Raw genomic sequence first — 21,799 nt, forward strand, 5'->3', positions numbered from 1 at the left:
AATCGAAAGCTCTGGAAGTGGAGAAATAGAATGCTTCAGTGGGGCAACCATGTAATTTGCTTCAAGAATGCATCATATCAATGACTTCTGCCTTGATTGAGTAATGAGTCTGATGCAACATGGTTCATCATTTCCAATATAATTTGATAGGATGATGAATGATCACTATTAGCCACTCAGGACCTTGGCCCATATTTATGATCTCAGAGACTCCGGCATGACATCACAATATGATAGGCAAGTATAACATCGAGCACTCGAATGCTATAAAAGCAACACAGCCAACATAATCTATTTCTCCTCAACATTAATTCTCTCTTCATTTACTACCAAATCCATCATACCAAAAAAAAAAAACAGTATGCACGGTTCATCCAGTGTTGGTAACTCTTCTCTATACGAGGCCGGCGATCAGCGCAACGTGCCTCACTCCGACCTCGACCAGCGCAACCGCTTCGAAGAGGGCCAAACCCACAGCCACAAGAACCTCGATTCAAAGGACCAGCGCTCAATTGCCAACAAGCTCGCTTCCCAGGAGGGAAAGCCTAACTCTTCTCACCACCACAACGGCGTTTACGACCAGGAAGCCGAGTTCAGCCAGCAAGATCCCACCAAGCCTGTAAGTCCGAGTCATCCCATTTAAGTACACTTTCGCAATTGCTAATTCGATCTCGTTTCCAGGCCAAATTGCATGGTAATGAGCCATCCAAGGGCGCTAAGATTGATGCCGAGTTGCAGGCTGAGGAGGAGCAGTATCTTCGTCAGAAGGGCCAGAAGCACTAAGTTACTAGATATGACGTTATGAACAGACAACGAAAATGACTTGTTGGCGAAATATTAGTCGTCAAATGGCTTTAGATGAATCTCCAGGGCTTGAAATGAGATCATGGATTGTATATTATGAATTATTTACTTTAGCATCCAAACATGTGAAGAAATGAATTTTAAAAAGTCTTCAACATGAGGAGCTGAGCGCAACCTTCAAAGGATAGTTTTAATCTCTTCTCACGAGATGATGAACTTGCATCTGTTAAGATATATGTCATGAATTATGATTATGTGCGACGAAGAGGTCGATTGCTGTAATATACATGATAAATGACGCTAGATAACAAAATCCATATAGTCGAGGCACAATGAGGACCAAGTTCATGCCATCGTTCAACATCAAAGCATTATATGGTACCTGAACTCGAAATGAGACGGCTAGACGTATAGCGAGGCACACAAGTGAGGTATCACTGCGGCCATGGGTGCCAGACACTGGCTGTTTTCTACGGGTCAAAAAGGGCAAGCCTATCAGACGGTTTCAAACTTTGGATCATCGTCATGCGGTTCAGCGAATACATTCTTCCAATAGTCCTCGACCTTCTGACAAAGACCTGCCTTTTTCTCCCACGACTTGAATTGGAGATTGCAGGTCACCCATTTGATTTCGTCCCAGTAATTCTTCTCCACATCATAGCCAAATCTTTGGATTGTGTCCGGCGGGGCAGTCCATGCTCGGCCATCTGAGCCGTCTTCTTTCAAAGTAGGTTTGGTCTCCCAGGCCAACCCAAAGACTTTCTCTCCAGGGTTAAATTTAGGATAGTTCGCATGGATAAAGAAGACGTGTGATACTGGAGCGGATGGATCCGATCTATGAACAGAATCCTCCCGTGGGTCAGATTGGGCCATGGCAGACCCGGACAGCTTTGCTCCGTTCTGATGTCCAATAGCTTGAACCTTTTCGGAAACGGCATAGTAGCTTGCGCCGACCGCAGTAGCCGCTTGGAGAAATGTCTCCTTGTCACCCTCTCCTGGAGCTCCTTGACTCAAAAGTCGAAAGTAGTGAGATGGGCCATACAAGTTATAATACGCCGCAAGTAGCAGAGGCAGCATGTGCGTCTTTTTGGAGACTAGGAAAGCACCAGTCTCGGAGGATTGGCGAGCGGACATGGGTGGAGCCTCCTGACGAGAAATCTTATAGTATAGAGGAGAAGCCGACGAGACCCAAAAATCCGGCCAGGTGACCAACCCAGACGACGTGAAGGGCTCAGCGTCCAACAAGTCCTCCGGTTTTCCCAGAGGAAAGGTATCAGCATCCATCCAGACGATATCCTCAAAAGAGGAGAACAGAACAGCAAATATTTTGAGCTGGTAGTGCGAAATGGGATCCTTTCCGTTCGCATCCTTGCCGCCGAGAACATCACCGAGCACTAGACAACGCGCATCCAACTCGGGCAGCACTTCGTTACAAATCTGTTTCTCAAACTCGCTAGCATCTTTCATAAATACTTCAACGGGCAAGGTAGACCCTGCGCGACGAAGCATGCGCAGCGAGTTTACAAAGACAGGCAGGTAGGTCCCACCAGCCGTAGAAACCAGCCCCCGCTTCCCTGGAGTATGAGCAGACTTGAGCGCATTCTTTTCTTGCAGTTGTTTAATGTCCTCCACAAAGTTCGCATGTGCTTCTTCCATGGTCTTCTGGTCCTCCTCACTCAAGGTCGTCAAGTCGGGCCGCGGCATGTCATCACTGACGCGCTCGAAGCCAACGGCACCGGCATCGTTCAATTTTTTCGGCGCAGTACAGTTGGGATTATGGCGTTCGAGTATAGGATGAATGACTTTCCAGAAATCTTTCTGGCGTTCGACGAGCGGTACTTCGAAGGCAGTGCTTGGGACTAATGAAACCGTTGATGACGCGCTGGTTGGGGTCCAGTACAGATACACAGTGCAGACCAGGATTAAGGCGAATGCGATCAGCAGGATGGACCTCGCCCGAGCAGGCCTGAATACAACCATTGTGTGGTAAAAGCCGATGGGGTCGGAAAGTCCAATCAAAGCCGATGCCGATTGTTTCGGGGGTGGTTAGAGGAATGGCAAGGATAAGGGGGAATTAGTGAATCAGCCTGACATTTCTTGACATGTCATGCTTGAATGGATCAATTGGAAGTGGTTCTGAGGGTGATTGATATTGAAGTGTAGTTGCTAAGGGGGAGAGTGAAGATCGTCGGGACTCTTGGCGACAATCATCTCACTTTTTTTTTAAACTAGAATCTCGTAAAACGTGACTAAACACGATAGACTGGTCTCGTTGGAGCTAATTCTTGAAGGAATGAAGATAGTATCGCGGGTTTTATCTGGACTGGACTCTTCAATATTCAGCCTCGATCTTAATAGCCTCTACCTAACCCTGAATAATTGCTACTGTAAGCTTATGGCCTATAATTTGTAATATTTTAATTCTATTTCTGTTTTGTATATACTCAAATCTATACTAACAACTAATGATATTTTAGGTCATAAATAGTCTGTAACAACTATCGAATATTCCTAATATCTTGTCAGCAGAACTAAATGTGCTGATCATCCTCCACTGGGGAAGTCTCCACTTAACGGCGCAGACCCCGACTCTCTTCTTCTCTTCCCACTTTTAACCTCCTCATCTGCCCCCCTTTTAATCCCTACTTTTCACTAGACATATCTTCCGATCGATCATAAATATAGAGAGATTGAATATCCGATCTAATCCAATTCTTCCATCAGACCCACCACCGTTGACGTTCTTGACGTTCTTGACGTTATTAGATCCACCCGTGCCGCAAATACTTCTTCAAGCTACACCGCACCACTTTCAACCTCTCAACCCCAGATGGAATCCTTGCAGGGTACCTGCCATTCATTCACATCATGACTGAGAATCTAATACAGGCCCGGGAACCTTCGTCCAAGGGCAAGACCCGCAAGACAGATCCGACGGCACCGATTCGAAAACGACGAAAGAGGACTGTGGTCAGTGGTGCCCCGGATGACTGCTTCACATGTGCCAAACGGGGAACAAAATGCGACAGACGTCGTCCGTATTGCTCGCAGTGTCTGGACCTTGGCCACGAATGTTCGGGATACAAAACAACTTTGACATGGGGGATGGGAGTTGCCAGTCGCGGGAAGCTTCGGGGCCAAAAGCTCCCAGTGATGGAGTCGACAACTAAAAGTACAAGCAACCAACGCCAGGGCCAAAAGCAGCGGCAGCAGAAGCAGATACCACTTCCTCCGATTCAGAGCCAGCCTTCACACCTGCCCTCCAATCCTCCGACCACCGCATCTTCTGGGACAAATACAGTTGGGGTAACTTTTGTTAACTCTGATCTGCGGCGTCCATCAGATGGGTCCAACGTGTCTGATTTATCCAATGGCATATCATGGTCGATGGACATGCCGGATCCACACACATGGTCCAACGCACCTTCAATACCACCTCAGATTTATAGACTTCCTCTTCCCAGTCGACCAATGGTTTCAAATGGCCCGAGTCCTATTCTCGACCCAGAAGCTTTGATGGAGTATCCTCCTCTCCCCTCGGAGGCCACTACCTTCGATATCTGGCCTATCGAAGCAAATATCTGTCAGCCCGTGGCGACCGAAGGACTAGAACAGAAATATACAACTGCAAAACAGGATGCAGATGAAGAGATCTCAAGTCACGATCATGAGAATCATGAGAATATTATGATTCAGGGTGCCGCTCATTCGCCATCTTACTCTCAGATGCTATTAGCAAGGGCTGTAGGACGCACGCCGCGCCTCCGATACCTCATCAGTTATTACACCGAGGTTATTGCCCCCATGGTAGTGGCCTTTGATAGCCCAAATAACCCTTTTCGGACCCAGATCCTACGCTTGGCTATGGGAAGCGAGGCCCTGCAAGAGGCGATCGCTACATTGGCAACCAACAACTTACGACGACGACGACAAGGAAACGGCCAGTCAACAGAGAGAACTCTACCTGCGCGTATGTCATCTATGGCCCATCGGGCTCTCACCGACCAGGCATTTCAGGATAGATATGGCATTTCAGTTCCAGAAGGCTACGCTCGGGAGGAAAACCATCACCGCGGCATGGCAGTGAAGGCTTTGAATGCCGATCTAGCAGATCCACAGCGCAGGCTTTCTGACTCAGTTTTGGCGACTATTTTGATTCTGTGTCTGTTTCATGGCTGTGATACGGGAGTTGCCGAGTTCAAATCCCAGTTCGCTGGAGTGACAAGGCTGCTGGCCATTCGGATGCGTCATTCTTCTATTGTTACGGATGACCTCAAATGGATCATCCGTATGTTCTCCTGGCTGGATACGCTGACTGCAACTACGAACGATCGCGATGTTCAACTTCGCGGTAAGTGCTTGGAGATTACTTCAACGACTGATGGCGAGTGGGGTCTGGAAAATCTAGCAGGCTGTGACGGTCGCTTGTTCAAAATGATCTCTCAGTTGGGACGTCTGAACGTTCTCAGTCAGAATCAGCAGCCCAATGAATCTCGCTCAGCTGATTTCACACTCCAATCAACCTCGCTCCCTCCAAACATGCTGTTCCCCGGATGGGATACTGTCACATCATCTTCTCCACCGGGTTCATTGACAAACAGTGGGTATGGATTCTCCTTGCCGACACCCCCGTCCAGTACCGACGAGGCGCGAAAATCATCATCTCCGGAATTCTGGACGGAGTGGTACTCATTACGGCAGCGGCTTGAATCCTGGCGATTTGACCCACCATCCGTAGCTTCGATTCCCTCTCCATCCCCATCCTCCTCAAATACCGCCTGGAACCCTCCAACTTTCATTCCAGAATATTCTCCCTCCCAATCGTACCAAGTGGCGCAGGAAAATCTCCAAGATGTCTACCAGATTTCCGAATGCTTCCGCCACGCAGCACTTCTCTACTGCGAACGCCTCGCAGAACCAGGTCTTCCATCACAACATCCGCGTATCCAACATCTCGTACATCTGGCAATGCATTGTCTCTGCGCAGTGCAGTCAGATGTCTACCTACTCTGGCCGCTTTTCATTGTAGGCTCAGAATGTGTCCAAGAAAACCACCGTGCCACTATTCGGGACCGCTGCAACGACATCTCCAAAGACTCTGGCTTCGTGAATAACATTTCCTGCCTAGACCTTCTGGAAAGGATCTGGGCAGAGCACTCTGACGAATCTTCCCATCCAATCTACCCTTCTGGATTTGGTCCCCCTCCACTGGATAAAAGCGGTTCATCCATCACCGCCCACGCATTCCGCTGGTCCCATGTTATGCAGGCAAAACGTGGTGATGGCGAATATATGGTGGCATAAGCCTTGGGCCCCTTTTTCCAAGAACACATAATTATACCCTGCCAGCATCGGACCTGAAACTTTCACGCTGCGCACGTTTCTCTTCTCTGTGGCAGGACCATATGGATATTATTGGACCACGGCAATTAGGGATGATATTTGATGAACATGATACCAGTCTTTCGCTTTGTTAATATGATTCTCGAGTTGAATCTTTGGACTCTTTCGTCTAAGACGATATATAGATACGAGTCTAAGATTGCACATATTAGAAAAATATCTCCTGCCATCTATCTTCACATGCTCGTTTCGTAAGGGGTTGAACATGCCGCTTGTTCAATTGCACAGAAAGCCAATTCCATAACTCTACCCAGGTGTATGGATGGTAGTCTGGATTTTGCAGACTACTATCGTAGCAAATATGACTATGTTGCCGGGTACCATTCTTCCTCCAAGCTACCCATGTCACCTTGTTTTTTCGCAAAATCTCGAGGTATTGTTTGACGGAGCACACATTATGTAGCGGTGCCGAACTTAGGCCACCATAGCACAATGGACTGGATTATCCTGCATTTGGCTCTTGAATCGTCCAACTTCATCAGGTCGTTTCTCAAATGCACGGTATCCGTGAAATGTCTCCGAACAGCGATAATTCGACCATCTCAGTTAGAGGTGGATGATATACCCCCCCCTTTACAAAAAAATATATTCTGCCTGTATTATATTGTATAATCTGAAACTTTGCAATGTAATATTCTGTTTTAAAATACATTTATTACCTAGTTGGTCCATCACCTGCTTCAATAGCAGCCTTAACTCTGTCAAGCATCGATTGAATATAGCTTTCTAATATCCATGGTGGTACCAATCCCAAGCTTCTCTAATATGATCTGGTAATCTTGAAAGCTCCATATCTTCTAAGCCAAACTCTACAGACATCCAATCCTTAATATATGACCATTCTCCATAGGATTCAGATCGGGAGAGTATGGAGGGTGATCAGTATAATTAATCTCATACTCATAGAGCATACCACGTGTAAACCGAGACCAATGACATCTAGCACCATCCTGCATCAATAATACATCAACACCATAAGTAAAGAGCAGAACAATAAAACGACATATTAGAGGTAGAATTCGTTGACAGAGTCAAGTAGAACTCACAGAGCCCCATTATGGTCGCCATACACAGGATGGTCCTTTAATATTGCTTCTAAATGATCCCCATAGCATAAAGCCCTTTTGTTGCGAAGACTGCTGTTCTACAGCAGTCTCATGATACATCCCATCATTAAAACGAAGGATCCAAGGATGCCGATACCGGCCAGATCAGACAAAACACTCATCAGTTCAGATATTTTACGAAAATCATCTAACGTCCAATTTTTACGAGCTTCAGCAGCCCACCAAAGATGTTTCGCTCAGCATTCAGGGTTATCAGGTGGTGGTTTTTCAACATCCGGATGACAGGTCATTCCACGTTTTTTAAGATAAATTCGAAGAGTTTCACCACATATAGGAAGACAGAGTTGGTGACAGATTAGATCATAGCTTTTCATTCGATTATGGGAGCTTGATCCGATCCACTTAATAACATCATCTATCTCTTCATCAGAGAGCTTTGAATGACGTCCCGCACGATATTTCTTCTGGGGTGTAATGCGTTGATGTTTACAGGTATAGCGAACCTGGCCTCGTGAACAACCAATCTTCTCCATAATATAGGAGATACTCTTCCCTGCTTCCTGAAAAGCAAGGATTCTAAGGCGTTCATCGCGAGAGAGCTGCTTCTAATGAAGCTTAGGAGTGGTTGATCGAATTGGAGTCACTGTGTAGAGAGAGATACTGTAAATGGAGTTGAAAATATGTAGTTGATGGTTGAAGAGGGGATATTCTGTATTAAACTGTGCTAGGTGGCGAATGTGTTAACTAAGCCCTAAAAACAAGTCTATCAACTATTTTCTATATTTATACTAGACATAATTGCCTGTAAATACTGAATAACTCATTATTTTTACTATCGTATATGTCGTTGTTGAGCTACAGGGTTTCAAAATTGGCAAGCATCGAACTAGAAATTCAGGTCCGTAACGCCCTCTTTCAGCTAACAGCTTCGTGATAATACATATCACATATGTATTCTTCTCCACTTGGCCAATAGTATGTTATCTCTTGCCGCCCCTTTGTATTTGGACAAGTGGCTGGTGATGGCCTTTATATCTTCCATGCCATCACAGTTCTCTTCTCATCGAAATATCCCAGATAACATATCAATATCTGTAACTGTCTTTTTCTATTCTTATCCTGATTAGATCAGATCTCCGAGATGGCCCACCCGGGCCACCCACTCTTCAAGACTGTTTTCTCTATTTCATCTACTTCAGGTTCCAGTTTCAAAGTACTATCCCGGTACTTACTACAGTATCCTTGTTCCGATTCCATTTCGTTCAACCGATTGGGTCAACTTGGACGTCGCAGATTCATAAACTACGGCCTGAGGCCCCCGCTCGAAACATTCCAAATCGGGTGGATATGTGCCCTTCCGATTGAAGCTGCCGCAGCCATGGAAATGCTGGATGAAACCTTTGGTCTTCTCGGTTCTCAAGATATATCCGATTCAAATACCTATACATTGGGCCGAATTGGGCAACACAACGTTGTGATCGCCTGCCTCCCTGCAGGACAATATGGCAATACCTCAGCCACCACTGTCGCAAATAATATGGTCCGCACTTTTTCGAAATCACTCCGCATTGGATTAATGGTTGGGGTCGGAGGTGGGATTCCATCAGCTACTCGTGATATACGGCTTGGTGATGTTGTGATTAGCTGCCCAGAAGGCACTACCGGTGGGGTACTACAGTATGATATGGGGAAAGTCGGTGCGGGCGGGGAGTTCCATCGAATTGGGTCTTTAAATAGCGCCCCCAGATCTCTATTGACAGCAGTCAACTTGATGAGGGCTTCTGAGCTAAGGGATGATCCCCGCTTCCTGGAATATCTCACTAGTGCAATCGCAAGAAATAGACGAACCCAGAAAAGCTTTGGCCGACCTAGCATAGAACAAGATCGGCTGTTTAAGCCTGAGCATAATCATCCAGCGACTGCCAGCACCTGTTGTGGGTGTCTAGCAGAATGGCAAGAGGCAAGAAGTGAACGCGATAGCAGCGATCCACAACCACATTACGGTATTATTGCCTCTGGAAATGCCGTCATCAAAGATGCATGGACTCGGGAGCAGTTAAGGCTACAGACTGGAGCATTGTGTTTTGAGATGGAGGCAGCCGGGTTGATGCTGGACTTTCCCTGTATTATCATCCGTGGGATATGTGATTACGCCGATTCGCATAAGAATAAACAGTGGCAAGGATATGCAGCATTAACAGCAGCATCATATGCTAAAGAGCTACTTGGATATATACCACTGGGACGTGTTTCGCAAGAGAGATTAGTGGTGGATGCATGTAGTAAGTGAAATTATCATGACCTTGGCTTTTAATCATGGCTATCTACTTATATATTCTCTATAGGTGGATTAAGGGATGAAGTAAAAGGAACAAATAAATTGCTGGATCAAGCATATAATCAACGAGAACAACACCATCGTGAGAAAGTCATAAGAGCTTTAACGGATCAGCAAAAGCGTTGCCATCAAGTTTTTAAGCTGTCGAGCAGCTACGAGCAGCAAAAAAACATCATCCCGAGAAGAGAGGAAGGGACCTGTCAGTGGGCCCTACAGAGCCCTAAATATACTTGTTGGTTGGAGAGTAAACAAAACGACCTCCTCTGGGTGTCGGCTGACCCAGGCTGTGGGAAGTCTGTGCTAGCCAGATCGATAATCGACGACTACTTAGAAGCTTCTAATCCAGTCAAGACTATATGTTACTTTTTTTTTAAGGACAACGACGAACAAAATCAGCTTGCTTATGCATTATGTTCAGTCCTCCATCAGCTCTTTAGCCAGCGGCCTGGTCTATTACACTATGCTATACCGTCCTGGGAAAAGTATGGGGAGAGACTACAACAAGAGGTCGATGAGCTTTGGCGGATCTTTATAGCTGCTGCATCAGCCGATCTATCACATCAAACTATCTGTATATTTGATGCACTTGATGAAAGTCGTGAAATCGATCAGGGTCGATTAATTGAGAAGCTCTACTTGTTTCGACGCCAACCATCTTCATCAAAACAGGATACATACTTGAAATTTCTGGTCACTAGTCGTCCTTATGATCATATAAAAGATCAGTTCCGAGCAATCACTGATTCTTTCCCACAAATACATCTTAAAGGCGAGGAAGAAAATGATCGAATCCATGAAGAGATTGATCTAGTGATAAAGATTCGAGCGAGAGAACTTGCCGAAACAGTGCCACTATCAACAGATTTACATCGACAAGTTGAAGATCAGCTTTTGCAAATGGGTCATCGTACATATCTCTGGCTACATCTAGCCATCGATGACATCCGCGCTACTTTTAAGCACAGCCTTCGGCCTAAAGAGAATTCGATTAGACTAGTACCGTCTTCTGTGAATGCAGCATATGAAAAAATCCTTTACCGAGTCCCAATTAATCAAATGGATATAGTCAAGAAGGTCTTGGAAATCATTGTGGCGGCACGGCGTCCTCTGACAATACAAGAGATGGCCATTGCGCTGGGTATTGCTACTAGTTCAGATTCGCAAACGATAAAACAGGCTGAACTAGATCCAGTTGATTTAGAAGAGAAGCTTCGGCAACTATGTGGCTTATTTATTTTTACTCACAACTCAAAAATCTATCTCATACATCAGACGGCCAGGGAGTTTCTCATTAAGAAAGGTTTCAACAATCTCAATTATAAATACTGGAGCAGCCTATATGATGCGGAAGATCTAATGGCACAGATCTGTTTGAGATTCCTGTTAATGGATGATTTAGAATATAATAAAGACAAATCAGGCTCACATGCTGAAAGTTTCTTAGAATATTCAGGAGCACATTGGGCTGGCCATGTACGAGAGATGACTCTGGATTCATATCAAAAAGAAACCGAACGAATACATCGATTATATGATGTAAGTGGGAAATCATTTTCAATATGGTTTCCCATCTTTTGGAAGGCAGCTAGGCCATACGACAGAACGCCTATGATGAGTGCACTACATCTGGCAGCGTTCAATGGCCACGAACAAGAGATATACTCTATACTCGATGTCGATGGAAGTGATATCAACACACCTGACAGTACAGTAACATACCCGGTCATGTGGGCCTCATTAAATGGGCATGACAAGACCGTAGAACTGCTGTTGGAGCGGGGAGCCGATATCAACGCTCAGGGTGGAGAATATGGAAATGCCCTCCAGTCTGCTTGTCGTGGAGGACACGATAAGATCGTGGAACTACTGCTAGAGCGGGGAGCCGATGTTAATGTCCAGGGTGGATTCTACGAAAATGACCTCCAGGCTGCTTGTCGTGGAGGAAACAATAAAATCGTGGAACTGCTGCTAGAGCAGGGAGCTGATGTCAACGCCCAGAGTAGAAAGCACGGAAATGCCCTCCAGTCTGCTTGTCGTGGAGGACACGATAATATCGTGGAACTACTGCTAGAGCGGGGAGCCGATGTTAATGCCCAGGGCGGATTCTATGAAAATTCCCTCCAAGCTGCCTGTCTCAGAGGACACAATAAGATCGTGGAAATACTACTAAAGTGGGGAGCCGACGTCAATGCCCAGAGCGGAAAGTACGGAAATGCCCTCCAGTCTGCTTGCCGTGGAGGACATAATAAGATCGTTGAACTGCTACTAGAGCAGGGAGCCGATATCAACGCCCAGAGTGGAAAGTACAGAAATGCTCTCCAATCTGCTTGCTTAGGTGGATTCAATAAGTTCTCAGTATTACTAGCCGATTCCAACAGCCAGGACGGAGAGTACAGAAATACCCTCCAGGCTGCTTCTGAATATGATAAGATTGTGGAACTTCTGTTGGAACGGGGAGCCGATGTCAACGCCCAGGGTGGGTTCTACGAAAATGCCCTCCAGGCTGCTTGTCGTGGAGGACATGATAAGATCGTTGAACTGCTGTTAGAACGGGGAGCTGATACCAAGACCCAGAGTGGAAAGCACGAAAATGCCCTCCAGGCTGCCTGTCTTAGAGGACACGATAATATCGTGGAGCTACTGCTAGAGCGGGGAGCCGATGTTAATGCCCAGAGTGGAAAGTACGGAAATGCCCTCCAGGCTGCCTGTCTTAGAGGACATAATAAGATCGTGGAAATACTACTAAAGTGGGAAGCCAACGTCAACGCCCAAAGTGGAAAGCACAGAAATGCCCTCCAGGCTGCCTGTCTTAGAGGATACGATAATATCGTTGAACTGCTGCTAGAACGAGGAGCCCACATCAATGATCAGAGTGGAAAGTACGGAAATGCCCTTCAGGCTGCTTGTCGTGGAGGACACGATAATATCGTGGAGCTACTGCTAGAACGGGGAGCCGATGTCAACGCCCAGGGTGGATTCTATGAAAATGCCTTCCAGGCTGCTTGTTTTAGAGGACATTATAAGATCGTGAAACTGCTAGTAGAGCAGGGAGCCGATATTAACGCCCAGAGTGGAAAGTACGGAAATGCCCTCCAGGCTGCCTGTCTTAGAGGATACGATAAGGTCGTGAAACTGCTGGTAGAGCAGGGAGCCGATGTCAACGCTCAAGGTGGAAAGTACGGAAATGCCCTCCAGGCTGCCTGTCTTAGAGGACACGATAATATCGTGGAACTACTGCTAGAGCGGGGAGCCGATGTTAATGCCCAGAGTGGAAAGTACGGAAATGCCCTCCAAGCTGCCTGTCTTAGAGGACATAATAAGATCGTGGAAATACTACTAAACTGGGATGCCAACGTCAACGCCCAAAATGGAAAGTACGGAAATGCCCTCCAGGCTGCTTGTCGTGGAGGATATAATAAGGTCGTTGAACTGCTACTAGAGCGGGGAGCCGATGTCAACGCCCAGGGTGGATTCTACGAAAATGCCCTCCAGGCTGCTTGTCGTGGAGGACATAATAAGATCGTGGAACTACTGCTAGAGCGGGGAGCCGATGTCAACACCCAGGGTGGAGAATACGGAAATGCCCTTCAGGCTGCTTGTCTTAGAGGATACGATAAGATCGTTGAACTGCTGCTAGAGCGGGGAGCCGATGTCAACATCCAGAGTGGAAAGCATGGAAATGCCCTCCAGGCTGCCTGTCTTAGAGGACACGATAATATCGTGGAACTACTGCTAGAGCAGGGAGCCGATATCAACGCCCAGAGTGGAAAGCATGGAAATGCCCTCCAGGCTGCCTGTCTTAGAGGATACGATAAGATCGTTGGACTGCTGCTAGAGCGGGGAGCCAATGTCAACATCCAGAGTGGAAAGCACGGAAATGCCCTCCAAGCTGCCTATCGTGGAGGATACGATAAGATCGTGGAACTGCTGTTGGAGCGGGGAGCCGATATCAACGCCTAGAGTGGACCTGCCTTCCGGAATGCTTGCGAAAGTGGAAACATTGATAATTTAGAACTACTGTTAGAACGGGTATACGCCGTCCACATCCAAGGTGAGGAGCTCGAAGATGTCCGAAATGCCCTTCAAGCTGCTCGTCTGGAATTACACGACCTTTAGTGCAGATGCTCCAGTGACATCATTGTGCTGGTCCTGTCATCCTTTCATCATGTTGAGCTGGAATGTTTGTAATACCTCAATTCATAGATTGCTTTTCTCTATCCACGGGAATTACTGTAGTGCGGCGGATTTTAATTGGGGTTTCATCTTAAGTATGGGGGACAATGTGCGCATTATAATTAGATTCGACGTAACTAGATTAGAATGCTATCAGATGTAGAGCGGTGGTATTCCTGACTGATTGGTTTCAATAGGACGGTCGTACCTAGTTATTACCTAACTAATTACGGCGTGGCCGCTATGCTTCTACTAACCATGGAATACAAACCTGTCTGAATACGTTTCAACGAACGTATAATGAGGACGCACGAACGGTAACGTTCGAGTGGGATCTTACTTGGTGCTCATTGGAGGATAAAAGTGGGGACGAATGTATGTTAGTTTTCAGTTGAGCATTAGAAACAGACAGACCTACACACATCTACAAGAACGCATATGCATCGAGTAGAGAGCTCTCACCTTAATTGTCGGAACGGTGACGTTATTACGGTGCATATGCAACTAGTATTCTCGATGGAATAGATCTAGGTGCGTCGATGCGAAGTTGTAAGAGGTGTGTTATTCAATCTTATCCTCGCTGTAACTAAATAGACAAAACTCGCTAGATTCACTTCATGTCGAACCAACAGTATCGGAACCATTGGTCCTGTGCCCCACTTTGGTCTAGTGGTATCGACATTAATCTAACGACAAAACCTTGAAATCATTATCTTTTCCGAAAAAAGATAAATAGACGATGGAGAAATTATCTTGAACCAAATCCCACAGCTTCCGCTGACCAAAACGACATTCAGCCCACCCTATACCCCATGGATGAGGGAAATACAATGGCCGATGGTATCAGGACGAAGAAGGATCAGAATCTACAAAAAACTCAGCCCACCATTTGCTAAATAATAAAAGAACTAGATTTTAAGTGGCAATTCTCCCAAGGATATTTCCCAGTTAGCTCTCAAGGTTAACAATATAAAATAGTATCGTCTTCTCCGAAAAGGCTCTGACTCTGGAGGGTATGAGATTTTCTCTTGTCCATTAGTCTGAAGACTTCTGAGGTTGGTAATCCGCTCTAATTCAAGAAATCAACCCTTGGAAGTGGAATTATCTCTCTCATCTCTATAGAAAAGCTCTGACGGATAAAAATGTCTTCGATCATGGTCTGTGGTGGTTTGATATAGATAGTGGTGTATGAAATGATATTCCTGATTGCAATTATCTGTAGGAGCCGAAGGATGAGAACCCTCACCAGACGGGAACTACATGGGAACTCATCATGGCTATCTCTATCAAATATTTTTATATTCCAAAAAAAGCAGTAGGGCTCAGGGCAAGGGCACCCCTGGAACCCTATGTGATCAATGCGCGATCAGAGCACGCACACACAACTGTGATTTTAACAGGTAAGGGACGTAAAAGAGTTCTTCTGTATTTCATAGACATGTGAGACATTCTTCAGGAATGATTGTTTTGATCTCCAGCAAGGGGCGGGAGCATATGATCCATCAGATCTACACACACTTGTACCACAGAGAAGAAGAAATTAATACTAGTGGCTGAGTGAGATTGCATATGTCTCAAACAAATGAGCAGGGATGGGGAGAGGCTCAAAAGCATTCTATAAGCACACCTGAAGTCTAAATGAAATTACAGTACTTTGATACAGATCCATTTATGAGCATTCTATAGACATGGAAACCTTGTTATACCCACGGAGTACATTCCTTCAGCTTATTATAAAAGGATGTGATATACCAGAATACCAAAAGAAAGGGATCACATAGCAGAAGTACATACATAGGTATATAGTACGTGGTAGTATTCGGATAGACGAGGTCCGTGATATTCATAGATGATAGCCCGTTGAAGCTCTAGCTACAGCCCCACTTAGTGTGGCCCATTAAACCCGTTCGCTCCGGCCACACTAGGCAGACACCTAGGAGAGCTGAAAGAATGAAACGAACTGAGGACGTCGATGTCTGAGCTCTGCATCTTCCAAACAAAAGCGTTAGACATAAGAAACCAATTATTGCAGGTAACAAAGTATACAGTTTCAGTACCCGTGGACATAGTATTCTCGTTCTAAGAGATAAAAAAAAACATCAACCATATTGCAAACTCGGCACGCTGAAAGATCAGCACTGCCTTCTGGTGGCGCAGGATTTCACTTTGCTTGGCTGATAATTAGAAAGGGGTTACATAAGTATTTTCTAGAAAGACGTCTACTGATCTGGAACAAAGTAGAAATGAAAAGGAAAAAAAAAAAAAAAAAAAAAAAGCAAATAATGGGATAAGCCCTTGATACACAAATCAAGGAATCCAAATAAGATGTTTAATATTCCATCCCTTGTGCGTGGAGAGTAAAGATGTTGATTTTTAATACAGAGAACGGAGTACGGAGACGGGAACGGAGTACAGGGCGTTTGATCGCGTCTTAGGGCTTCTTGAGTCAGACATTGATTCCCCACCAAAATTGAAGTTTAGCATATGAACCAAATAGAGACACTACCAAATTACATACTTCTTTCTATTGACTGACATATGAATTATGAGATCACTAGGTAAATCCTGGTATTAAGTGCACAGCCCTACAGTGAGGTCATAGATCATGGTCCAAAACTCGATCTATACGAGCTCATACCCTGTAGACAGTAGCCCTATGGAAATCTAGCCTCTCATGACAGGTGAAGCTTTGTTCAGTAAGTTGCGGTCTGCAATTTCCATCTGCTCATGAGAAAACTCTTCATTTTCTCGCCCAAACGGTTGCTGCCCAGCGACCAGCGACCAGCGGTAAAGCCTTAGCATGCCCAACGCAGAGAGTGTAAATAGTTTGACAACATGCAACATAGTGGGTTTGGGATGGTTTTAGATCATGGGTGGAGTCTTAAACCCACTAAATAAGACGGGATGATCCGTAAATTCCAGTGAAATATTGAAGTAGATCCATGGTACCAGTCTTGAATTTATCGGACATTTGATCGTAGGCTAGTTTGCCCACTGATCATTTTGAACAAGCCCAAAGTCAAATCAATAACCTTCCACCTGTAGAGAGAGATATGCAGCTAAGAATGTGTTCATGCAGGAATGATGTGTCTTAAGAAAGCATGGGAAATCGAGAAGTGGGCGCTCATTCTGGAACCTTGGAAGCTTAGCACATGGTATTAACAAAAATACCATTTCACTATCCAACAGAAGCTTGACACGAGATTATAATATTGTGATATTGCTCTTACGATAGTATTTTCAGAATGGACCAGTTAGAACAAATCTAGGACTCGGTGGCGGCATCAGCCCCATTCCTACCCTCCTATTTTATGATAGAGCAACCAATGATAAGCTGTCATTTTTTAAGAGTCATGTATTATGCCTTGACACACCCAACGATAGGCAGAATGCAGCTGTCCGATGCCTAAATCAACTAGAGAAAGGCTACCATGTTGCATCTAGACTGGTTTACTCCGTATTTCCAAGGACCTTTTGAGAAAGAGATGATGCAGATTCATTTTCAATCATGAATATGACATTTGCCTACATTATTATATATGAGTCAGGAAAAAGTGGAAAATAAAGAGTCATGTAGAGTCATATAGATTAAAAAAGGGAGGGAATATAAAAGGAAAGAAACGGCGTTTGAAATCCGCTTACAAAAAAAGTAGATTAATGCCACAACTAATAGAGTAAAAAACACGCACTTTTTCCACCCCTGGAGCCAAATTTAATTGGCTCCGAAGGAAAATCGTCCTTAAAGCGATCCATTTTATCTTTCCTTGGATTTGAATTTTCCTCTCTCCACCCTCTTCATCGACCTTCAAACCCGTATTCTCCGGGTCATTTTCACCTGAACCCTTTGCGACTCTTGTCTTGAGAGTCAAACTTGGATCTAAAGATCCTACCAGGCGTAAATCCCTTTCTTCTCGGGTTTATCCAAAAACGTTCAAATGCACTCTCAGCACATTCAGTGTCAACCTTCCTCTTTCCGATCGGAAACCGTACCACGGTGACGGTCCTACTCTACCTATTTCTAGCAAGTTCTCATCGGCGTCTTGATCCTTTGTCTTTTGCGCTTGGAGCACGATATCCTGTATAATATATCCGGGTTCTTGTTTTCTTTTCTTTTCTGCCTCTCTATCAGTTCTCTCGATTCAACTCTGGAAAGCTCCATATGCTCGGTCGATAATGTATCATTACACCAGTCCACCACCGGGGTGGTCTTCTTACGACTACACTCAGTCGCCACCAACATCGCCTCACTACGCTTACTACGCCTCGCAATACGCAAACGCATACACTTCGCCACGAGGAACCTCCCGGCGCCATACGCGCAAGGCCAGCTACACAACGACCAAGGAACCAGGATGGTACTCGGCTCACCCGCAAACTTATGAGGCGATGCCAGATTATGGCATTCCACCACGCAAGCACGATCATGTAAGTGCTTCCTTTGCGGGTCCGCCCAAACACCATCGCAAGTCAACAACTGGTCATCCTCCGGGGGATGGCTTCGGCAACGGACCCAACTCAGAATGGCAGACGCGACCCATCTTTGTGGATGTGGTCGATGATGCATACTATGTGAATCCTCCGCCCTACGGCTTTCGCGAGCCCCGCCCTTACGGCAATGGCTATCCCCCGGCTTCAAATATAAAACAAGATGGACCAGATCCGCGTCGTACGGCTTCGACCAGCAAACCTAAAACCCAGCCCAAAAATCCAGCCACTGATTCTCATTTTTACTTCAACCAGGTTCCCAACCAAGATGATATAGATGCAGCCCGTCGCCAGACCCGTGCCCGTCGCCAATCAACTTCCACCCGCACACCGTCCAAGCCCAAGCCAGCTCCTGCATCAAAGCCTCCACCTACAGCTACTGAGGAAGATGCCGAGCGCGCCGGAATCCCACCAGGCTACTCGATCAAGAACTGGGATCCAACCGAAGCACCAATCATTCTTCTGGGCAGTGTGTTTGACGCGAACTCCCTCGGCAAGTGGATATACGACTGGACTGTTTTCCACCATGGCGCCTCAACGCCCATGGCCGACGTGGCAGGCGACCTCTGGCTTCTGCTCATCAAACTTGCGGGGAAAGTCAAGCGGGCCGACGAATGTCTTCCGCGCATCCACAACATCGATGCCCAAGAAGTAGTCGAAGATTTCTTGGAAAGCGGAGATCGCCTTTGGTCACGATTCAAGAAGCTTCTCAAGGGATGTGAACTCTACATGTGGAAGGCTGCTAAGCGAGAAGGCGGCAAAGGCCCAGTCTCGATGGGCCGTAACGCTGGCTGTGAATTTGTCGATTCCATCTTTGGTCGCGATCGGGAACTCGAAAACACCGAGAGACTGATGAATAGTGTTCGTCTGTGGAACATGCGATTTGATGCCAACTGCGAAGAAATCCTGCGCCGACCGTCGGCCAAATAGACCGCATCAAAACATACCGAAAACTGAAAACTAAAACTGAACTTTGAAAACAACCGAGTCTGACTGAGAAGATATATTTTTCCTTTTCACTTTCGTCCTTTATATACCTGGCGCATTTGACATTTGTTGATGCATTTGGAGCAATGGTTTGGCTTCGGCTGGCTTTTATTAGTTATTTTTTTCCCTTTACTCTGATCTATTCTGGATCTCAAAAGAACCATGGATTCGGCGCTTCCTTCTCATTGATTTCCCTGATACCAGATTCCCCTTGGGGCGGCGTCTTTTTTATTTGATTTCGGGCGTCAGCTGCGCTCTGTTCTGACGGGTCCTTTCATTGTTTGTTTATTTCCTTCTGTCGATGTCCGTCAATCTGCTTTGATGATACCATCTTGTTCTTGTTTCTGCTTCTGCTTCTGCTTCTGTTCCTGTTCACCTCCACTTTTTTTTTTTTTGATTTTCGATACTACGTCTGTTCCTACTTTTCCGCCTTGATTTGATACACTTGTCCCTCAGTTACCTGCCGTAGCACCACTGTGCTACGCAATCTTCCCACGTCGAGTCGAACCAGGTTGTATATAGAACCACGACCGTCCACAATTAATCACTATTTCTAGTTTCAATATTGCCAGCTTTATTTCCACGTACATCATATACTACATGGGGTAAGTGATGTGACTAGCGTAAGCGCTTCGCTGCATGTGTAGATGATGGGTAAGAAGTACCCAAGAAGCAGGTACCTCCAAAGAAAATGACGATGTCACCCCACTACCAACTGCACAGTCTGCACAGACCAAAGCCCCACAGACTTCTCCTCAGCTGGCTCTTGGAATCAACATGAGAGGGGAAGAAAGAGGGGGAGTTCAGTCTAGATGGTTTGGAGGGGTACTATTCATGGGGTGGCGAGCCTATCATGTAGTATGTATTGGACTTTAGTACCCAAGTTTGTTTCCTCGGGCCTCCGCTCATCCAAGTTCCCCATTGGATTAGACACAGTATAGGCCTCGGTACACCTGTTTCATAGGTTCCTGCTTACATGTACACATGTTTCCCATGTTTCCTTTCATGCACGTTCTGCATGCATGGTGTAAGCCGATAAGGTTGGCACATGGAAAATAGTGGCTTTTTTGATTGGATCTGGTGCTGGTCCAATGTTCTTTGTTGGAGCGTGATATCTTTTGAATGATATGATTATGATTTGTTGATTTAGCCATAGGGTGATTTTGCTTGTTCGTTGTCTAGTTAGATGCTTGGTTAGTTTATTGTCATAAATACCATGTATCTAGGTACTAATAGGTACTCTTTGTAAAATGCAAGTCAATTCTAGCCCATACTTGATGTTCAGATGCCTAGGTGTGTCTTAGGCCTTCCCTGTACTCGTAGAAATAAAATATTCTTTAAGAGGTTAAAGTAGGCATTTAATGCTATTAGACCAGATGTAGGACAGCCATAGTAACTTCTGACTGTAATCTGACGGTGGGATATATCATATCTCGAGGATTAAGTGATCTCAGAAAGATAGACCGTAAAACTCAAAATCCAAGACTCTCACCATTGAATCTACCCATTAGCCCTACTTTTATATGTTTTAGTCGATATTAACCTTCGAACCATGGTAATAGGTGGGGAAGTCACGGGATTTCGAGGCTCAAATTGACGATGACATCATAGGCCGAGTAATGCCGCTTCAACTGAATAGTAAATGTATTTTCATTTCTATACTCTTTTCAAGCTTATTACTTAAATCGGAAATTGAAATCTTATGACTTTAGTCAACTGACTCAACTCTTTATCAGTTGCATACTCTATACAAACCTAGTATCTCACATGACCTGCATGAAGGCCGCATGGAGATAGGTTGGGGTAAAGCCATGGACAGATCATAGCTTCAATCTCCAACACCACTTCACCTCTGCTGGAGTAAACAGTGACAAATCCTACTAATCTTACTGTTGACTGACTCCAGGCCCTCCGCCCATTTTTGGTCCAACGCAGTGACCTCGTCGCCTCGCACGGGCCGAAGAATGGTGTAGAATGGGTCTCGAGAGTATACATCCTTGTACACGAGCCCCAGCTGACCCCAGTCTCTGGGACCGCTTGTGTAGCCACTTTTTCATGAGGCCGCCTGAAGATGATGAGCCTCAGTCGTGGTGGATTGCCTCGACGGCCATTCCGCTAGTGGCTGCAGCCGCCGGTCCGCTGGCCAATGTCATGTCGATCGTTGCACTAGTGATGCCGTGGAGGAGCACGATCATCTCCAGAATAGATGGGAAAGCTGGAAATTGGATGCAGGAAGGCTATCCTGATCCCCATTGGTGAGATTACGATTTAGAGCGACCCGAGATACTGCCTTCGGTATAGTTGACAGATTGATAGGATTACGGCCGTAAATGCGGTTTCGGTCTTCTGTGGTGTTGTGGGTAACATCTTTTTACTACTCAACTTCACTCAATCCGTGCGTTATATCATTGCCTTGCCAGTGACTATTATTCTATGGTTTCTTGCCGTGGGCATGGTATGTTGGGCTATCGACTATCTTTCCCGTTGTAATCTGCTTTGAATTGACCTTGTTCTATAGTTAAGTGGCCTGACTGCTTCACTG

General features: G+C 45.7%; 7 protein-coding genes across 7 annotated transcripts; 5 read left to right on the plus strand and 2 right to left on the minus strand.

Moving 5' to 3' along the window:
* Window positions 1-361: 361 nt before the first annotated feature.
* On the plus strand, window positions 362-783 carry N7495_001817 (uncharacterized protein; the record flags this gene model as incomplete). Its single annotated transcript, XM_057204487.1, has 2 exons — window positions 362-619; window positions 682-783. 2 exons carry the CDS (start codon window positions 362-364, stop codon window positions 781-783), a joined length of 360 nt encoding a protein of 119 aa, XP_057068560.1.
* A 516-nt stretch (window positions 784-1,299) lies between these two features.
* N7495_001818 (alpha-mannosyltransferase) lies at window positions 1,300-2,784 on the minus strand (the record flags this gene model as incomplete). Its single annotated transcript, XM_057204488.1, has 1 exon — window positions 1,300-2,784. One exon carries the CDS (start codon window positions 2,782-2,784, stop codon window positions 1,300-1,302), a length of 1,485 nt encoding a protein of 494 aa, XP_057068561.1.
* Window positions 2,785-3,672: 888 nt separating this feature from the next.
* On the plus strand, window positions 3,673-6,108 carry N7495_001819 (Zn(II)2Cys6 transcription factor; the record flags this gene model as incomplete). Its single annotated transcript, XM_057204489.1, has 1 exon — window positions 3,673-6,108. One exon carries the CDS (start codon window positions 3,673-3,675, stop codon window positions 6,106-6,108), a length of 2,436 nt encoding a protein of 811 aa, XP_057068562.1.
* A 2,544-nt stretch (window positions 6,109-8,652) lies between these two features.
* N7495_001820 (uncharacterized protein) lies at window positions 8,653-13,572 on the plus strand (the record flags this gene model as incomplete). Its single annotated transcript, XM_057204490.1, has 2 exons — window positions 8,653-9,556; window positions 9,620-13,572. 2 exons carry the CDS (start codon window positions 8,653-8,655, stop codon window positions 13,570-13,572), a joined length of 4,857 nt encoding a protein of 1,618 aa, XP_057068563.1.
* Window positions 13,573-16,449: 2,877 nt separating this feature from the next.
* N7495_001821 (uncharacterized protein) lies at window positions 16,450-16,629 on the minus strand (the record flags this gene model as incomplete). The annotated part of the gene is made up of 1 exon (XM_057204491.1): window positions 16,450-16,629. One exon carries the CDS (start codon window positions 16,627-16,629, stop codon window positions 16,450-16,452), a length of 180 nt encoding a protein of 59 aa, XP_057068564.1.
* A 1,329-nt stretch (window positions 16,630-17,958) lies between these two features.
* On the plus strand, window positions 17,959-19,200 carry N7495_001822 (uncharacterized protein; the record flags this gene model as incomplete). The annotated part of the gene is made up of 1 exon (XM_057204492.1): window positions 17,959-19,200. The coding sequence occupies one exon, from the start codon at window positions 17,959-17,961 to the stop codon at window positions 19,198-19,200; it is 1,242 nt and encodes a 413-aa protein (XP_057068565.1).
* Window positions 19,201-21,231: 2,031 nt separating this feature from the next.
* Window positions 21,232-21,516, plus strand: N7495_001823 (uncharacterized protein; the record flags this gene model as incomplete). Its single annotated transcript, XM_057204493.1, has 1 exon — window positions 21,232-21,516. The coding sequence occupies one exon, from the start codon at window positions 21,232-21,234 to the stop codon at window positions 21,514-21,516; it is 285 nt and encodes a 94-aa protein (XP_057068566.1).
* Window positions 21,517-21,799: the final 283 nt, after the last annotated feature.

The sequence above is a fragment of the Penicillium taxi genome (assembly GCF_028828555.1).
Source record: "Penicillium taxi strain IBT 34144 chromosome Unknown utg000001l_segment0_segment0, whole genome shotgun sequence".
NCBI classification, from domain to species: Eukaryota; Fungi; Ascomycota; class Eurotiomycetes; order Eurotiales; family Aspergillaceae; genus Penicillium; species Penicillium taxi.